General features: G+C 45.2%; 1 protein-coding gene across 1 annotated transcript in view; it reads left to right on the forward strand.

The window, feature by feature from the left end:
• Positions 1-1336: 1336 nt before the first annotated feature.
• The window catches only part of LOC138825086 (A disintegrin and metalloproteinase with thrombospondin motifs 18-like), a 97676-nt gene continuing 78249 nt past the window's right edge, over positions 1337-20763 (forward strand). The window contains exons 1-2 of the mRNA XM_070019458.1: positions 1337-1433; positions 4639-4955. Coding sequence (XP_069875559.1) covers positions 1337-1433; positions 4639-4955 — 414 coding nt within the window. The remainder of the gene's footprint in view (positions 1434-4638; positions 4956-20763) is intronic.

Raw genomic sequence — 20763 nt, forward strand, 5'->3', positions numbered from 1 at the left:
TCCATGTCAGCTCCTAAGAGATGCTTTGCGTGCACATTTGTTCTCTTCCCTCGCTCAGCCGCCTCTCCCCCGTTCTCATCTGCCTGAGCATGTATATTACATTCAGTAATGACCTTGCTAGGAGCCTTACGATGCTCTCCCGTGATGGGGTTTGGGATCCTTTTCATTCCATTACTGTTTTTGAGTTATCCACGGAAGTTATTTGCGCCCCCGGCACTGCCTTGGGAGAAAGTGTGGATAAATGAATCAAATACACGAATTGAATGGACGGCCGGCACAGCGCCATTGGTTGTACAGGAGGGCGCTGACAGGCTCTGTGTGTTATGGCTGATGGTGGTGGATCTGGGTGTCCAGGGCTTAAGATTCAATCGTGCAGAACTGGCAGCATGGTTCCCCCCCGCCCCGCACCCAGGAGAAGGACCGGGGTGTGCATGGGGGGCGGGGGGGGGGTGCTGGCTCCTGGCGCCAACTCTGTAGCCCTCTAGCCGCCCTGGACAGGATCCTGGGTGGGTGGGTGGGTGGGTGACGGTGCGTGCTCGCAAGCCCTACTTTGTCATGGGGGTGTGTGTGTGTGGAGGCTCTCCTGGCCGGGCCACCCCTGGCGCTTAGGAGCTGAACTTTAGATTCTCCCCACTCTCGGTCCCGCCGGGACTCTGAAGTCCGCAGGGGCCGGAGGAAACGTGGCGGCGTCCTCTACCTGAGCCCGCCCCGTCCCGCCACCCCCTCCCCGGGGAGGGGGGCGCTCATCCCAGGCCTGACCCAGGCCCCCCCTTCTCTCTCTCCGCGGTGCCTCCCTCCCCCTCCCTCAGCTCGGAACCCCACGCCCTCGCCGCAGCACGGGAGCTCAGACGAGCCCGGTCGCCAATCAGGGCGCGGAGCAGAGGCGGGCGCTGAGCCCGGCGCGCTGGGGAGGGAGGGGACCCCCTACCCCCTACCCACCCGCCACCCACCCCCGGCCTCAGACACCGACCCGGGCGGACGCACGGACGGGCGGGCGTCGGGAGGGTCTCCCCGCCGCTGCCGGACGATCTCGCCGCAGCCCGGGGCGGGGTGGGGTGGCGGGGGGGGGTGGGAAGCGCTCCCCCCACCAACCCCGCGTGCGGTCCCCTGTTTGGAGCCGCCGCAGCCGCCCCCCACACCCCACACCCGCACGGCGCGCGCCCGCCCGCCCGGCCCGGCTGCGGCGGGCGGCTGCGGCGGCGGCGGCTCCCACCTGGCGCCGCACCTGGGGCGCCGCGCTCCCGGGGCCCCCGCCGGGGAGAATGCGCGCCGCCGCCGCCGCCGCCCGCGCGCCGCGCCCGCCGCGCCCGCCGCGCCCCGCCGCCCGCACCTGACCATGGCGTGCGCCCTCCTGCTCGCCGGCGCCCTCGCCGCCGCCGCGGGCTCCGGCCCGCCCTGCGGCCCCGCGGGACTGGGGCGTTTGGCCCAGGCAGGTGCCACCCCGGGGGGGGGGAGGAGGGGAGGAGGAGGCGGGGGTCCCGGGGGAGGGGGAGGCGGACGCCCCCCCATGCGGGGAGTCCCGGGGAGCGGGGTCGGGGGGACGCCCGCCCGGTGCCAACCCCGCCGCGCCGCTGACCCGCGCGCGCGCGCGATGTCACTTTTCCCCCTCGCAGGCGCTGCAGCTGGGCTGCCTGGGCGGTGCCTGGGTCGCCGCGGCCGGGGCCGGTGACAGCAGCGGCGGCGGCCACGGCGGCTTCAACGCGGGTTCGTATCTGCTCTGCGCCCCCTCCCGCCCTCCGCCCCCGCCCCGCCCCCCTTTGTCTGCCCCTCTCTCCAGCTGAAGGTGGAGGCGCGCGGGCAGCAGGTGTGCGCCGTCCGCGCGGGCCCCCGGCGCGCCCGTGGGGCCAGGACTGAGAACGCAGCACGCGGATGGATCGGGGCCTCAGGCTGCGGGTCCCAGAACGCAGCGGGGAAACCATCCACCACCGAAAAAGAAATCCTCTCCCTGTTTCCCAGATGGCTAGCTCTGTTCACAGACAGACAGACAGACAGACAGACAGACAGACCGACCCCTAAGGGCGGTGAGAAGTTAGGAAGAGGACTTGCTAGTCCCATTTCTTCCCTCCCTTTGGAAAGGTCCGCCGACCCTAACCACTGCGGGTGGGGTGGGAACTGGGAGACTCCGCTCCCCCACCCAACCTCCTCTTCCTCCTCACTCTCTCCTCCTGGCAACTCTGGGGGGAATCACCTGATGCCCACAGGTGGCCTTCTCCTAAACGGCAGTGCAGCGGGAGCTTGGGGGCTTGGCAGGCTGCATCTGCTGCCGCACACTTCTGCTTATCAACTCCCCCATGGAGAAGGGGATCCCTCGATTTGCACTGTGTGTGTGTGTATGTATGTATGTATGTATGTATGTATGCATGTGTGTTTATGTGTATGTATGTACGTTTCCACCAGCCGATGCCTGCCTCACTCATCCTGTCTAGCAAAAAAAAAAACCCCAAACCCTTATTATTCCAACCTGGATTCTTTGGTTCTTCCTTTCTGATCTTTGCAAGATTACTCTTGATGGGGACAGAAGCCAACTACTGGGATTTCCCCTCCCTCTCCCTCTCCTCTCCCCCTTCCCCAGGTGGAATTGTAGAAAATGGTTGCTCGACTCTGGGTGACAGAGAGGGCAAGAGAAGCCCGGATATTATCCGCGGGTCAAAATGATCATTTTTGTCCAATCAGAGGCTGAGGTTTCTCAATCACCTTCCCCCCCCCCCCCCCACACCACCACATCAGGCCTGAAGAATGCTTCCATTCCAGCCTCCATCTCTGAAGTCCTCCTCTTGGGGCAGTTCCTGGAGTAGTGAATGGGATGACTTTTGACAGGATACCCCTCACTGCGCTTCCCAACAGCCTGCTGACTTACTCTTCCCTTGGAAGCAAACTTGTACATAGCAGGTGTGCGGGGCGTGTGGCTGAGGCTTCCACAAGGCCTCCCAACTAAGAGCAGGCAGAATTTCAGAGGATTTGGGACAAAGCTGTAAGAAACAGCATACGGTGGAAACTCTTGTCTGGACCGTATGTCAGACATGGCTTTTGTAGTCAGTTAGGTTTTACTTTGGTAGAGGGAGGAGGTAGGCTTTCTATTAAGAAAAAAAAAACCTTGTATTTAATCAAAAGCTACATCTCTGCAAAGTAATATATTGGAGAACATTTGTTTAAGAGATGTAAAATACACCCTGCTCAGGTGTTTTTTCCCCTCAGGTTGAGAGAATGGAAAAGCTTTTTAAATTTTTTTCCTTTCTCAATTATTGAAAAAAATATGGATGCCAGTTATATAAGATAACCACCTGAAGGAGAGAAACAGGAGAACAATTGAGACAGGAATAAAGGATGCAAGGATGAGCATTGTCCAATCAATAGAAATCACAGATGGGGCAGAGACAGAAGACACCCATGGAATATGATTGTCACCATATTCCACACCCCCAACCTTAGTCTAATTAGAATATCATTGACATTGATCTATATCATTGATATCAATAACATTGATCTCTGCTAGCACAGAGTTTCTGTACCCTGTAGCTTTTTATTTTGTTTTTGATTGTTGTTGACTGTTTTGGAAAACATGGAAATTCCTCCTGCTTTTTCTTCTTCTTTTTTTCCCTCCCTCCCTCTTCTCAGTAACCAAGAACTGAAGTGACTCAAACGTGCCTCTTATTTGTTCAGAATCTTTATAAACACTTTCCAAATTACTTTCCAGTTCTGTGCTTGGAGAAGCGAAATGCAGAGCGTTGGTTAAGTGTGACTAGGACATATTCTAAATCATTACCAGGGGAGGCGGGGAGGAAGATGTTCTCCAAATTCAATGTTTAGTAAAAGAAAGAGAATGTGCTGGTGTGGCTCTCTCAGACTTGTTGTTCAGCTCCCCACCTCCCCCTTTAGAACATGCAGCAATTGGGGGTGCTCTGGGGAGCAGCGGGGAAGGTGGCTTTCAACATGTCTTTCCAGGTGTCCCGAGCTCAGCCACGCCCCCTTGGACATGTCTGAGCAAGGTTCAACATCAGACTCTCCAGCCTGGTTCTGAAAATTCTGGAGTGTTTTTATGCATGAGGCCGTGGTTTTAGGCTTGTGATAGAACCAGATTTTCCCTGGAAGAGCTGGTAGGAAAATACAAATGGCAAGATGCACTGAAAGTTTGTTCCTGCTGTGTAAATAGTATCGGCAACCTAGAAATGGCTGTTGCTTGCGAATGAGTTACCCTTGGTGAATTAAATCCTATCCAAATAATCGACATTGGCTCCCAATTCATTTTAAACACCAAGCTGTTGATCCCCTTGAAGTAAAAATCAGTTTACCTTTGTGATTTTATATTAAATTTATCTCCCCCGATGAGCATAGTATAATTGTACATACGGATCTATGGTGGATAAGTAGGAAGTGCCAACCTCTCTTCTAACAGACTGTGTATTTTCTGTAAGTGTTCTAGAAAAATGCATCATACTTGGGCTTGGACTTTAGGTCCTAGAGCTAATTGCAGATGCTGCCAGGTGCTTGTCTGGCTGGGCTATTCGGAAGTCTTGTTCTCTCTAGGTACATAGCAATAGGATGGAAGATCACTGGGCTGTCCCTATTTTCTTGGCCAGCCTGTCACGAAGTGACCATTTGGCACTGTGGGTTCTGACAGCTCAACTTTTCCCATTGCAGATTACGTCTTTGTCACGCCGGTAGAAGTGGACTCGGGCGGGTCTTACATTTCGCATGACATTTTGCACAACGGCAGGAAAAAGAGATCGGCTCAGGGTGCCAGGAGCTCTCTGCACTACCGGTTTTCAGCATTTGGACAGGAACTACACTTAGAACTGAAACCCTCGGCGATTTTGAGCAGTCACTTTATTGTTCAGGTACTTGGAAAAGACGGTGCTACAGAGACTTGGGAACCTACGGGGCAGCGATGTTTCTATCAGGGATTTATCAGAAATGACAGCTTCTCCTCTGTTGCTGTGTCTACCTGCGCTGGCTTGGTAAGTCTGTGTCCCACCCCCCTGTCCGGTTGAGTTCACTGTTCCTGGTTTGCATAGGTGTCATTGAGCAGATGTCTGCAAATATTAAGAGCTAATTTGTAGCTAACTGCCCGCCCCCAGCGGTCAGCTTTTGATACTTATAATATTCTCAATTGAATTAATGTAATCTGCTCTCTGAAGAAAAAAGAAAGAACATATAATAGAATTTTAATGACCATTTAGGACATTCTTTTGATGTTTAATGGTCTGGGCCTTCACGTTCTCCATGTTTGAGAGGATTCCCCAAGGAAATAAATTTGATGGATGCTATTCGCTTTGTGAAGTCTTGGGAGCTCAGCCTTCTATAAATCTAACCAGCTGCATGTATCTATGTGACTCTGAAATATGAAACTATATTTCAATGCAAAATTGCATTCAGCAGTCTTGGTCAGTCCACCTTCAACTTTGTACAAGGAAAGCCTTTTGGTCTCTTTTAAGTAATCTGTTGATGTTGTCTTGAAAACATAAAGAATCCTTTTAGACTGGGTGCTGGTGGCTCATGCCTATAATCCTAGCTATTCAGTAGACTGAGATCTAAGGATCACAGTTCAAAGCCAGCTTGGGCAGGAAAGTCTGTCAGACTCTTATCTCCAGTTAACCTGCGAAAAAGTTGGAAAGGAAGCTGTGGCTCAAGCACCTTGAGCAAAACTAAGAGACAGCGTCCAGGTCCTGGGTTCAAACCCCAGTATGGGCACACATACATGCAAATATCCTTGTAGAACATGGCTTGGTGGTGTTCCCGGCTTGGCAGGATGAAGTTTGATATCCAAGAAGGCAGAAGATTTAAAAGCATCTAGGACAAGTGTTATTTCCTCTCTTGGAATGCCAGCCAAGAATTGTGTTGTGAACGCTATTGTATACAAGGTCGAATCAACTAGACAAGGCAAGAAAGGCATGTAGGCTTTGACGTTGTGTTGCGATCAAGAAATGCGATTGAGAAATGTCTTGGATTGACAGAAGTGTTTGTGCCTGCGAGACAGAGTGACCATGCTGTGGCCTGTCCAGAAGGAAGATGTTAGAAGGCCCTTTGGGGGTGTCATTGGGAATGCATGGGGCACAGTGTGTCGTAAGCAAGAGGAACTGCATATTTGGGGGTGGAGGAGGGCTCCCGTGTTCTCTGCCAGTTGACATTTTCAGTTAAGATGGGATGTGACTTCTTTTTGTTTAATTTTAAATTTCATGGTGTGGCCTGAATTGCGGCTAAAATCTTTCCTCATCTGTACAGTCACAATATTCTTCCATCTATTTAAATTATAAAGTAAAGCAAAGAGCAATTCCCAACGAAGCTGGATCCATTTAAGCAATGACTCCAGCTCACTAATGACCTGTGTATTGTAACCTGGTTACAGCCACGTGTTGCACATGTACAATGCCCAACTAGATCTTGGCTTTCTGTTTGTTTTGTGGTGGCGAGTCTCTTGCTGTGTCTCAGCATTCGGTCATTCGCCTGGATGGCTCTCTGTCTACTCAGAATTCAGAGCCTTTAGATGTCTCCCTGAACCTTGTTTCACGACACTGGTGGTTAAGAGCTTTCAGCTTGAATTTTGACAATCATACCCATACCTACCAAGAGGGCCCAAGGCATGTCATTATTTAAGCTCTATGCACCTTCATTTCTTCATCTCTAAAATGGGAATCATGGGACAGACCGCGCCCCTGACGAGGCTGTGGAGAAGTGAGTTACATGGAAAGCAGGCCAGCAGCCCCTGGCTCTCCAGCTCTTCTCTCTCTACAAAACTTAGCTTCCCTTGGGATTCCATTGTCTACGAGGGATAGGAAATCTGATCAGTCATCTCATTCATAGATTTTGGGGAAGAGATTTTTGTTGTTGTGCCAACACTGTGGGAGGGGTTTGAGGGGGAGGCGCTTGAACTCAGGGCCTGGGCGCTGTCCCTAAGCCTCTTTGTGCTCAAGGCTAGCACTCTACCACTTGAGTCACAGTGCCACTGCCAGTTTTTGAGTGGTTAATTGGAGATAAGAGTCTCACAGGAACTTTTCTGCCTGGCCTGGCTTCAAACTGCCATCCTCAGATCTACCCTCCTGAGGGGCTAGGGTTACAGGCATGAGCCACCTGCACCCAGCTAGTTCTTTTCTTTTTAAGGAACTCACTTTGGTTTGGTGCTGACAGAAAAACACCAAAGCAATGATTTCTCCCTACAGAGGTACTATAATAATCTATATTGCTTTCTAACTCTGCAGAGATACTCCATGAATAAGTTTTGTGGTCATGTAAGTTAAGGAAACTGTAGGTTTAAAGGAAGTTAGATGCCTTTCATACCTCTCATGCTTTTCAATATTATACATTGTGGATCTCCAAGAAATGGCACTGAGACCAATTTGACCATTCCCCTTCTTCTTAAGCTTATAGATCTGTCAGCCTCCTTTACCAGCATTCTGTGTTTCCTTATAAAACAAGCATTTTCTAGTCCTCAGCTTACTTGTTCTTCATTGGTACCCGATATGACTGATGGTCCTGATTTCTGGCTGAGGAAATAGATATGACTTCAGAAACTCTAAACCTAGCTCCAGTCTTTATATGAGGATCCCACGAGAAGACTTTACCTTGTGTTTCTGCCTAGGCCTGTAGTACATGGACTTGTTTACCTTTGAGAACCTCAGCAAACACCAAGCTTGTCAGAATGGTTAGGCTGCTTTGCTGTTTCTGTCAGACCCTGTGTTCAATGTCTGATTATTCCCTGGGCTCAGTACCCCACCAGAGGTTCCCAGTGGAATGCATCCCATAGTAAGAGTTTCCCCAGCAACCCTTGTGGTCTGGGTTCCCAATACACTACTTATTTTTGTCACTTGGTTTCCCTTCCTTTCTCTTTTCTTTTGTCCCCAACAATTATGTGGCATTTTTTTTTCAACCTCCATGGCTGGCTACTCTAATGTCCCCATTGTGTCTTTCTTTAGTGGTAGCTTTTTCAGACTAGGACTTCAGTGTTCCATTCTCAGGAGAGCCTGGGTCCTTGCAAGAAACTTGGGAAGCCATTGGCTTTCAAAAGGCACCAGCGGTGGGGATGCCTTGATCTCTCCTTTTCAAACACTCGTTTTTAACACTCAGGGAGCTCAGTCATTGACTTGTCTCTTGCTGGTCACTGCCTGCCAAGCAGTCTTTAGAAAGCTCATTTCCATTCAACAAAGGGCTGAAGTTGAATGACTTATCCTTGGCTCTGCTGGCTGGAGGCCTCCTGAACTCTAGGGATTGTTGAATTACATATACCCCATTGCAACTTCGTGGACTCTCTGGAGAGGATCACGTGAAATTAAGGATTAGGCTGGATCGTATTAACCAATTTTCTAATACAGGCTGACCCCAAATCAAAGGCGTTTTCTTAGGCCATTACTCAATTTGTCAAGGGTAAGAAAAAGAAAAGAAAAGACTTTTTAAAGTTTTTTTGGCTTCACTTCACTCTACCCTCTTCACACACGATTTGTGGAAACACTTAATTATTTGCTTATAACAACACTTTTAGCAACACATCAGACCAAAAACTCTTTAAAAAAACAGAAACCCAAAGCCAAGTTTCTTGCCAGAGTGTTGCGCTGCGGAGTAGCTAAGCCCAGGCTGAGGATCTCACAGTAGAGTGCACGGCACCCATGCTTCCTCCCTGGGTTTTCTGTTTGTCCACCAGAGACAGCCACTGAAGAATCCATTTCCCAGCTCCCTGAGCTCTGGGCTTGTGAGTCCTGAGCTTGCCGCTGCCTCCATCTTTCTCATCTGCACAGTGGGAATGGTGATTCTCTCATGTAAGGTTGGGAGGCTTTGTGTCGAGTACTCAGCTGGGCACAGCCTTGATTATTCTTGGCTTTCAGCTAGGTTATAAGTCTTAGGCAGGAAATAGCCATTGACCCTCTCTTCTCCCCATCCCCTGTCCTGAAGGGTTTTAAAGCCAGTCAGTCAAGAAAAGAGTGCTTTGGGTTTGGGCCACCATGTTGGTGGAGACACCGAGGTTTAGAGAAAAAAAGAATCATTACAGCTGGGTGCTGGTGGCTCATGCCTGCAACCCTAGCTACTCAGGAGGCTGAGATCTGAGGATTGAGGTTCAAGGCCAGCCTAGGCAGGAAAGTCCATGAGACTCTTATCTCCAGTTAACCACCAGAAAACCGGAAGTGGGGATATGAGTCAAAGTGGTGGAGTTCAAGCCCCATAACAACAACAAAAAAAGAATCATTACTTTATCCACTAAGAAGAAATAAGATAAGCAAAAGGACACACAACTTGTACCCATCCCATGTGAGGGAGCATTGCATGTCATGGCTTTGGTTCTGTCTCAAGTACCAGCTCCAAACCCTTACAGGTTACATGAGTCAGCCATATTGTTCATCCTTTTTGCATTTAATTTCTTCCTTGATATGATAAGGGTAATGATAGTATTCCTTCTCATGGGATCTGTAGATGTTTGATTGAAATATGATACTGGTGAACATTTAAGACAATACCTGGCATGCAGAAAGAATATTGGTGTAGCATGAACTTATCTAATCTGAAAATCTGAAATGTTCCCAAAGCTGAAACTTTTGAAGTGACAACAATTAGGAAATTCCACTGACATCAGAATGGGTTCAACATAAAGACACGCTAAAAATAATGTATAAATGACTTCATGATTATATGTATGTGTGTGTGCGCAACATAAATAAATTTCATGTTTAGACTTGGGTCCCATCAGCAAGATATATCATTATATATGAGAAAAATATTCTCAGATTCTCCCCTACCCCAAATCCATAACATTATATCCTAAACATTTTCAATGAGAAATACTTAACCTGTTGTAGTAAAGATTTGGTAATAATTACAACTATTATAGACCTTCTTCCCTAGAGAAGTTTTCCAAAGTCAGCTAGTACCAATACTTATCACCCACAGGAAGGAGAGAGGTTTATCCTAGATAAAAATAAGCACTTAGAGAGATTAAAACTGGAGCTCGTAGTTGCTGGTGGCTTAAGCCTGTAATCCTAGCTACTCAGATCTGGTCTCTCGTGGTTTGAGGCAAGAAAGTTCACTACCCTCCCTTCTCTGAAATAACCAGCGAAAATCAGGACTGGAGTTATGGCTTGAATGGTAGATTGTTAGTTGCATGAAATCCTATACTTTGTCAGAGAGACAGTCATTTCTTCTTGGCGAAGAGCTGAAATGTGAAATGAATTCAGGACTCTGATTGTGGGAAGAGATATATTTGCTTCTATTAACATGAGCATTCAACATCACTGTCAGTCTTAACTTGGATGCGTGACAGACAAAGCTACTGAGAACTCATTTCATCCTGGTTTTCCATGAGCCAGACAGTGCCTTTGAGTAGTCCCCTCCAGCAGAACATATGTGTCGGTAAAATTGCATGGTTTCCCACCATTAGCAATAAACAATTTGGGGAGAAAATGGTACTGATTAATTCCTGAAGTCCGAATCTAAACAGGCTTAATGATAGCACTGCACAGGAAGGCTCTCGTGACCAAAACTATTTGCTTGGACTTCATACACATCTCTGTCCACAAGCCTAAGAGTTCCTCTTTAGTTACACTAAGTTATTCTCATGAAAGCTTGTTCCCACGGGTTCTTTTTTTTATCCAATTACAGGACAGAATACATTCAAATAGCAAAGTGCAAGTCTGCTGAGCTTTCTGTCTAGACAGCAAGCTCACCTCTCCTGAAGGGATGGATGCCTTTGATGGAGCTAAGGCTTTCATTTTCAGTAGACTTCTTTTGATTGCTTATTCATGCCATGGAGCTTTGGAATAATTTATCTGCCCTTTATTACCACCACAAGTCAAAGGGGAAGCATGCTTTGTAATATAAATGATATAGTGCCCATCATTAATTTGAGAGAAGTCGGCTATGTGCACACCCCTATTTGAGAGACGGCACTTGAAAGAGATTGAGATAAGCTTATAAAGAAGATTATATCAGCTGATTTACCAAGTTCTCTAATAGGGTGTGTTTCAGCCTCTATGTGTTCTCCCTGTGATTTTGCAATTTCCATATTCCCTTTTTTATTTTAATTGACCACTGCCAGGAGACAGATGAAGATTTACTCCAAATCAATTTCTCTGGGGCTAATGAACATGTGTGTGTGTGTGTGTGTGTGTGTGTGTGTGTGTGTGTGTGTGTGTGTGTGTGCGTGTGTGCGTGTGTGTGTGTGTGTGTGTGTGTGTGTGCGTGTGTGCGTGTGTGTGTGTGTGTGTGTATGTGCGCACATATGTGCTAGTACTGTGTCCTGAACACAGGGCCTGTGCACTATTTCTTAGAGTTCAAGGTTAGTGCTCTACTACTTGAGCCACAGCTCTACTTCTAGCTTTTGGTGGTTCATTGGAAGCAAGAGTCTTATAGACTCTCCTGCCCGAGCTGGCTTCAAACCAAGATCGCCAGATCTCAGCCTTATGAGTAGCCAGGATTATAGGCATGAGCCACTCGTGCCTGTCTATGAACACACTTTTTTAAAAAACAGATAGATGAGGCTGAGTCTGTTTTATGTGTATCAGAGATGAGTAAAATATATTATTTAAATGCATTGCTACTACCCATATATGTATTCTTATCTTAATAACAGGATTTTTCAGTAAAATGCGTGATAGTAGGATGAATTCGATTCTTGCCAAAGGTATAAAGAAATATTAATTGCTGTTAAGTTATTACATGTTAAGCACAGTCCTTTACAACTAAAACATAATTCTAGAAGAATGGCTCTTGGATCAAGGAGGCATAAAAACAACGGCAACGCTGCTGCCATGTGTCCTGGCGGGGTTGGAGGGCACGGTTGTCCTCAGCTGAGAGCATGTGTGGAGAGCCCAACCACAAACTGACTTTATTTACAAAACACATTTCCACAAATTTATTCTTTATTTTCAGAGTATACTTGACATTAAGCCTGGTGACGTCAGGTAGAGCTTTGAATATCCCTTATCCAAAAATGCTTGACACCCAACGTGTTTCAGATTTTGGAGTTTTGTTTTGTTTTTACATGTTGGGATATTTGCATAGACTTTACTGATCGAATGTATCTAACCCACAAATCCCAAATCCAGAAAGGCTCTGAGATCTGAGAGTTAGTGTCACATTGATGCTCAGAAGGTTTCAGATGCCAGAGCATTTTCTGACTCTCGGATGTAGCTACACAGTCTGCAGCACACCTGTCTTCAGGGGCTTCAGCCATCTCATGAACCAGGCAGGAGTCTGGGGGTGGTGGGACTGCAGCAGTCAAACCATCTGGGAATGTTTTAGAAGATGTGTATTTGCTTTTGCATTTTACAACATGCCAACCCAGACTACTGAAAATAACTGGACCACTGAAGAAACAGAGAGGATATTTATAATGAAATGTGCCCTTACTTTCTCAGGAGGAAAGAGGTCTAACTATATTGATGTGGGGTACAGATATGGATACTGTTTCTGGGTTTGGAGTTGACCTAAGAGAAGCATAGAATGTTGTCTCTGCTCTCTTGACCTGTATATACGCAGGGGCCATGGGCAGTTCTGGGAATGAAATCAGGAATGTCCTCTGTGTTTTCTAAGTATGCCATTGCCCACGACTCTTGAAAAGATGTTTTCCCTTGTTCCTATCTAGTGCATATAATTGGACACTTTACACATACATATCTTTTTGAAATAGTAATTGTGTTGGGGAGGTATTTCACTGGGATGCAAGGTGTACAGCTTAGTTCTCTATTATGAATAGTGTTAGCGCAAGACCCAAGCATTCATCTGTCTTGTTTCATCCTTTCCTTTGAAGACTAATTTGCCTACATGACCAGTACACTATTTCTGTAATTCACAATATCCTCTAAATTGCTCAATCTTTGATGAATATACCAAGTAGGCACAGTCAAAGTCACACTGGAGTGTAGATTCTTTTTCTTTTCCTCTACTTCTTCCTCTACCCCATCCTTCCATCTCCCCATCCTCCCAACTCCAAACATTTATCCTCGGCTTATTCTGTGCTACAGAATTATGAGAGCCTCTGGGCAGATGAGAGTAATATGGTTCCTGAGTTCTCTGACATTCCAGCGTGAAGGCAGAGAGTAATGACGTCATGAATATAAATGCACATGGATAGTGTGACAAAATGAACATTACAGTTGAGAAATGTTTAAATCACCATAGGTGCTAGACCCTAAAGTTGAACTAGATGAATGAGGGGAGAAGAGAGGAAAGGAGCTGTGAGGAGAAGAGCAGAGGAAAGGGGAAGAGAGAGTGATTCCATTCGTCGGAGAAAACATATAAACACCAGGAAGAGGTCACTGCTCACAGACTTCCTCCCTGTGAGGGCTTTGGACACTCACTTTGTGATTTCTGCTCAAGGTTGGTGCTTTACCACTGAAGCCACACCTCCACTTCCAGCTTTTTGCTGGTTAACTGGGGATAAGAATGTCATGGATTTTTCTTGCTGAGACTGGCTTTGAACTTTGATCCTCAGATCTCAGCCTCCTGGGCAGCCAGGATGACAGGCTGCACTCTGTCTTCCTTGCCCCTACCTAGTGGGATTTAGATGAAGGTGACATGTCTTCCTCAGTCCCTGGTCAGAAGGTCAGATAATATTGATTGCATGGATTGGTTCACTGTAGTGACTGGAGACAAACATTTCCCGGGATCAAGTTCTGGGCCACCTGGGGTAGCAAAGATGCAGTTGCTGGCAGCCATTCTTGTCACCTGAGAACAGGGTCACACGGCCCCGATGTCCATATATTCCTGACATGAAAGTTCTATGGGCTTTTGAAGCACTTGAACCATATACTAGTCTTCTCTTCCCTTCCCTTTCTCTTCTCCTCTTTCCTTTCTTCTCCCCGCTTCCTTTCCCCTTCTTTGTCCCTTTCCTTCTTCTCCCATGTTCTCCCTCCTCCTGCTCCTCCCCCTCCCTTTCTCCTCCCTCCTCATCCCCTTTTCTCCCCCTTCTCTCCCCCTCTCAACTTCCCTCTTCCCCCTCCTCCCCTCTCTTCCCTCTTCCCCCCTCCTCTACCTTATTAATCTAGTTCATTTGAAATGAAAATCCAAACTATGATAAAAATGATTGAACTGTGGATTCTTTCCACGAAGAGCTCATGGGCTCATAGAGGAACTAGGCAAGCATAAGCAACATTGCACAGCATCAAGGGTAGCTGGCAGGTTAAGTGCAGTGGCCATTTGCCCACACACATCATGAATCAATATTATTGAGTACAGTGCCCACAGCAAGAATATCACAGCATCTTGTACTGTCAATATGTGGTCTTACTAGGACATCTTGGATACATTATCTGCCTTGTTGACTCACTACTTCTTATGTCAGTTGTCTCATTGGGACATACCTCTCCCCTTGTCTGCTGACAATAAGGGCAGATGGCATGAAAGCAGGAAAATACCAGTGAGTACATCATACGCCTGTCAGCAGGCGGCTGGAAGGAGGCAGAGACTTCATGGTTGGCTTGGAGGATGACTTCACACTCTGAAACCACTGTTAATTGATTTCTTTGAATAGTTCAGATGATGACAAGCGGGTTAATGTTGGAGACCAAGAATACTTACCGGTGGATTACATTGCCCCAAACTCATATGCAGTTCATTTGTGCCTTTGAAGATGTCTAGTTCAATGAGTCTAATTTTAGTGTGTGGTAGACTTTTATTTTTAACGAATGACAACATAAGTGAGGTGGGCTTTTTTTGGAGGGGGTTGTCTTTACTCCATGAAATCTTGTATTTATTCTTTTGTGTTGCATGGAACATTACCTCCTGTTTGCTCTAGCACACCCTTATTCATTGAGAATATAATGGAAGCCAAGACACACACACACACACACACACACACACATGCACGCACACACGCACGCACGCACGCACGCACGCACACACACACACACACACAATTTTAAGTTCTCTAAGATCCACACTAAAAAAGAAAGACAGGAAGAAAGAAATGGATATAATTTATGTTGGTATTAGATTGTATTGTATTAAACCTAATATGCTAAACATGTAATTATTCCAAAAAAATATAATCAATGGGTGCCAGTGGCTCACGCCTATAATCCTAGCTACTCAGAAAGCTGAGATCTGAAAATCGTGGTTTGAAGCTAGCCTGGTGAGACTCTTATCTCCACTCAAAAACCCAAAGTAGAGCTCTGTCTCAAAGTGGTAAAGTGCTAGCCTTGAGTAAAAGAGTTCAGGGATAGCACCTGGGCCCTGAGTTCCAGCCCCATGACATATATATATATATATATATATAATGCAGAAACTATTAATGAGATGCTTTTATTTTTCATATCAGACATTTAAGTCCAGGGTGTATCTTCTAACTTGAGCAACTACCATGTAAGAATCTCCTAATGTCTACCACACTGCAAAGAACAAGTATAGTCTCTTGTATTCTGAGTTTTACTAATGGGACAATGAAGCAAGCCGATATGATTCTCTTTTCCTTGAGTTGTTTGCTGACATTGTCTTCCCCAGAGTGCTTTCAGAGTCCATGCAGTTTTCAGTTGGATGCTGTGGTGTGGACAGGGTGGTATTCTGGTTTGCAGACACTTAGTTATTATACAATTATATAGACATTTGCACAATTCTGTTGATGAAAGCCAGATTTAAAGATGTTGAATTAAATATTTCCCTTGAAGAGAAATGAAAGAGATTATGCTTTGAAAATTTTCAGAAGTTACATATGCATATTTTCTTCTAATTATATCCGGTTAAAACTTGCTAGCTGAATTAACTTTGCTCATTTGTTTCCCTTCAAAAAAAAACCTCTTTATTAAGTTTCAGATGTATGGTTTGTTTTCATAGTAACTTTCCTAGGTACATTAAATAACACATATGGGAAGTAAAAGAGAATATAGTTTTACCAAGATCCCTGATCAGGAAATTTAAAAGCTAATGCCACATTATTACCAATCCCCCCATATAACAACAATAACAGCAACAAGAACAGCAAGAATAATCCAGGTCAATGGATACATTCAAAGGTCTATTGTTATCTGACGCAATGTCATATTTAATGTATTAGAATCTTAGCTTTTCTTGTGTTTCTGCTCATATGGATATTTGAGTGGATTTCCCTTGCTAGAAGGAACGCTGGCCAAAGCAGGCATTTCCACGGAAAGACAGGAGAAATCAGCGAAGTAAAAGATCTTCTTCTTACTGCATCCCAGAATGTCTTCTTCACTGATGGAGAGTTAGACCCTGACTATAGTTCTAATAACACATCTATGTGTTGATTCCTGGTTTCTCAGGCCCCAAAAAGTGTTTAGGGGGTGTCGTTTCCTGGAAAGAAGAGTAGGTAGTGTTTATTCTATGGAAAAGATTCGCAATACCAGTAAAAATGGCAGTGGATGCTTCCTTTCTCTAATCTGACTGGTAGACTGAGTGTGGCTAGGCCTGCATTAACCCACATTCCCCAGAGAAACCAAACCAGTAGTTCTGTTTTATATATCTGTGCTAGGGAAAGGAAAGGGAAAGGGAGAGGGAGAGGAAGAGAGAGACAGACAGACAGACAGAAAGAGAGAGGAAGGAGAGATTTATTATAAGGAATTAGCTTGTGCATTTTGGATACTGAAAAGGCGAAAGATCTGTTGTTAGCAAGCTGTAGACCTAGAGAGCCAATACTATATATTTATCTATCTCAGAAGGCAATAAATGACAGGTGTTTCAGCTCAAAAGACAGGCAGTGGTCATGGATGCCACATTATTCAGACTTTTTGCTCTATTTATTTAGTCCTTCAATATATGTGGGTGAAATCCACTCACATTGGGGAAAGCTATACGGGTCTGCCAATTCTGATGCTAGTTTCATTCAGAAACACCTTCACAGGCACACGTAGGATAATGTTTAGCTATCTGGGCATCCTGTAGCCCCGTCAAGTTCATTAACCATCACAAGGTCTTTTGACCATTCTTTGCAAAGTTGGCTTTTACACTTCCCCTTTTCCTGACATGGTTCCCTCTGTGCTCTTACAACTAATAATGTGATTATTTGAACGATTTCTCTCTCTCCTGCCCAGAGGTGGCTTGTGTCAGGAGGAAATGAGCATTATTGTAACAATACATTCTTGTACCCAAATGTTTTAAATATAAATGATCCAGAGAAACTCCTCATTCATCAAATGTACATTGAATATGATGAACTCGAATGATCTCCAGGAAGCAGTAGGGCCCAGTCATCCTCAAGAAAGCATTCACTTGAGAGATGCTTCATTGTATCCTTCCTTACTGGCTTGATTTGACTAGTGAACTGAAGGTTGTGCAAAGATCAAGGATGATGTAAGACAGCCAGTGCTGTATACTGGAGAAGCAGGGAGGCTGGGAGTGGCATTCCGCCGGTGAGTGCCAATGGTTGGTGTAGTACAGTGGACATGAATCACCACATTAAAGCATTGCGGTCATACCACTCACTTCTGCTCATCATCTGAAATGAGTAGTCAGTTTATATTAGGCTCCACGGGCATTTTTTGCAGAAAACAAGAGATGCCTTCTAATGTGACAAATGAACCAGTTTAAAATGATGTGGTGGTCTTATAAAATTGCCAGGCTAGCATATCATACCATGTGTTACACTATACGATTCAGTGGTTAAAAGAAATCTTTTGAAAAGATTGAGCATGCTTGAATGTGAGGTTGCCATGTGGAGCAAAGGAAGGGGGATTTCTCAACCACCTGTTCTCAGTCGTGGGTTTGGTTCCAGCCCCTTTCTGCAAAGTCACCTCCAGTGTTTTTCATTGTTTTCCTTCTTTTTCATGTTTGGTGGTATTGCCTCTTCTCATTTGCAGCATTTTCTCACAAGGGTTAAAATTCTAAGATGGCACAGGAGTGGGAAATGTGAGACTTGGCTTTACTTCCCAACTCTTTGCAAATGTGTGTCTGTGAACAAATCCTTTCTCTTGTCTCATCTGAAACAAAGGGATGGGTGGGAGATACATTTACCTAGATGTCATCTTCGGTGCACCTGCAGACTCCCTGTTTGGAATGCTTCATGATTAAAAAAAATTGGTTCCTAAACCTATCCCAGATCTATTGAATCATAATCCCTGGGCCTATGCAGTCTGTACTTTCATTAAATACCTTGGAGGATTCTTAGACCATTTTGAGTGTCAGTGAAATTTTTAAAAAGGATCCTGGATCATGCACTTAAAACCACTTTCCTTCTTTCTTTAAAAAAAATTCTGGATTGCAACCATTTGGCAGATCCTAACAAAATAGAATAAAACAGGTATTGATTAAGTGATAGCAAAAAGGGCAAGTATTTCATGACATTTGGCAGTATGAGTTCGAGTAGGTTCACTGAGCAATGTGATTGGAGGTAGCTTATAGTTCAAATGAGTGTGTGTGCTTTTTTTTAAGCCACAGCTTTTAGTCAAAATAGTTTCAGACATGCTATTGTAAAACATCCATATTTAATGGATGTATTGCATAGTCCACGCAAATGTCCGTCGAGATAGTGACATTGCATGAGTTGCTGAGAGCCAGGCAGCTAAATCCCAAAGACCAAACTGTGCTAATAATGGCAGGAGGTATGGAGTCATTGGGTAAATAAATCTTTTCTCGCATTGATGGGTCTTAAAGACTATATGGATCTCTGTACATCTGTGCCATTTTTCTCTAACCCCAAAGCACAAGAAAGATTTCCATTATTTGAACAGAAAAGGAGCACATTTCCCTCCCTTGTCAGCAGAGGCTTGCCTTTGATAGTCCAGCTTTTAGCTGAAGCCAGACTCAAGACAAGGCTTGTTTGATGAAGCAGACTCGTCAGAGTGCTTCCTCATAAATGCCATCAACTTGTTGATTTAAGCGTTTCAGTGTATACTGCAGGTCATCAAGACCCAAACATAGCACATGGGTTTCTCTTTTTTCTTTTTTATCTGAGGATTCAGTTCTCCATTGTAAATCTGTCAGCCTTGGCTGTTGAGTCAGCTACCGTGAACAGAATGTCTGTGACACTATTTATCCTGTCATATCAGCTTAGGAGAACAGTTTTTTTTTTTTTTTTTTTTTTTGTGGCTCTCTGTGGAATAAGCCTGTCCTGACTGAATGCTACTTTTGATTCTAATGCAGTTTCTTATCTCTATCTGCTTCAGTGTCTGCTTTCCTAGGACAAAGCTACAAGAAAAAAATGTAGTTTTACTCTCAGGTTTTGTACTAAAAGGTACCTACCACTCAATTTACAAGGTGCTTCTGAAATCCTTCATGGCATTTTCCTTCCCGTTTTTAGAAAGTTTCAGGGTCTGTCTTTAAAAAATGGACTGAAATAGCATCTAGATGGAAAGGCATACACAAAAGTCTATAGCTCAATGAATTTTTGTGAGTTGGCCACTTTGCAGTAATCAACTCAAATGGCCAGCAGTAATATTTTACAGGTACCACTCTACAGCTGCCTTGCTGAATTATTTTGACTGATATTTTTGATGCTAATAAACATGAAATAGTCATATTGATTTCATTTTTGGGGAGCATTAGTATGTAGAAAAGAAACTGATTTTTGTATATAGATTCTTATCTAGAAACCTGTCATCAATTTTGAAAGTTTATTTATGGACTCTTGAATTTTCTGTGAGTTTCTTGTATGTACAGTCAATCAGATTATTGTTGGTATGATCTTATGTTGCTAGTTTTCTGATCATTTTTATCTGTTTGTTAACACCTGTTGTGATTATATGATTTCTTCTGCCTTTACTAAATAGATTGAGCCAACTTAAAGTAGGCCTTATTTAGTAAAATATATTATTCATTTTAGTTATTGCTGTGCCATTTTGACACTTTGTGTTCTGGATACGCTGATATCCCCAAACACAAATCCCTATAGTCTATTTTTTTTGAACAAGATTTTGCTTGAGAGTCTTTCTCTTGATTTAACCTTGTCTTTTCAGGCCATATCATTGAATGCTTTCAGGGGAAAAATGACATCTGATGATCAGATCACCTCATTTTATTTCCTTTTTCTCTGAAATCTTAAATCTTAACCTGTGTGTGTGTGTGTGTGTGTGTGTGTGTGTGTGTGTGTGTGTGTGTGTGTGTGTTGTGTGTGTGTGTGTGTGTGTGTGTGTGTGTGTGTGTGTGTGTGTACTGAGGCTTCAACCCAGAGCTTCATGCTCTGGCTTGGCTTTTTTCCTCATGCCTTGTGCCATTGAGCCACACCTCCAATGCGGCATTTTACTAGTTAATTGGAGGTTAAGGGTCTCTCAGACTTTTGTGCCCTGGCTGGCTTTGAACTGAGATCCTCTAGGCTAATGGCTAGGCAATAAAGGTAGTGAAGATAGACAGGGGCATAAAAGAGGGTCCCAATTCTGATAAAGATGGCTTCCCATATAAGAAGAAATACAGAGCCAGAGTCTGGTGGCTCATGCATGTAATCCAAGCTATTCTGGAGACTGCAGCTATTCAGGAGGATCTCAGTTTGAAGGTAGGTGGGAAGGAAAGTCTCCAATCAACCAACAGAAAGCCAGACAAGGAGCACGGCTCTAGTGGTAGAGCACTAACAGTAAGCAAGAAAGCTGTTCAAGCATGTGAGGCCTTGTTCTTAAGCCCTAATGCCAGTGAGAGTGAGTGCATTAGAGAGAGAGAGAGAGAGAGAGAGAGAGAGAGAGAGAGAGAGAGAGAGAGAGAGAGAGAGAGAGAGAGAGAGAGAGAGAGAGAGAGAGAGAGAGAGACAGAGACAGAGACAGAGACAGAGACAGAGACAGAGAGAGAGACAGAGACAGAGACAGAGACAGAGACAGAGACAGAGACAGAGACAGAGACAGAGAGAGAGGCAGGCAGGCAGGCAGGCAGGCAGGCAGGCGGGCGGGCAGGCGGGCGGGCAGGCAGGCAGACAGA

The sequence above is a fragment of the Dipodomys merriami genome, unplaced genomic scaffold (genome assembly GCF_024711535.1).
Source record: "Dipodomys merriami isolate MVZ:Mamm:240054 unplaced genomic scaffold, mDipMer1.0.p SCAF_134, whole genome shotgun sequence".
In the NCBI taxonomy this organism is placed as follows: Eukaryota; Metazoa; Chordata; class Mammalia; order Rodentia; family Heteromyidae; genus Dipodomys; species Dipodomys merriami.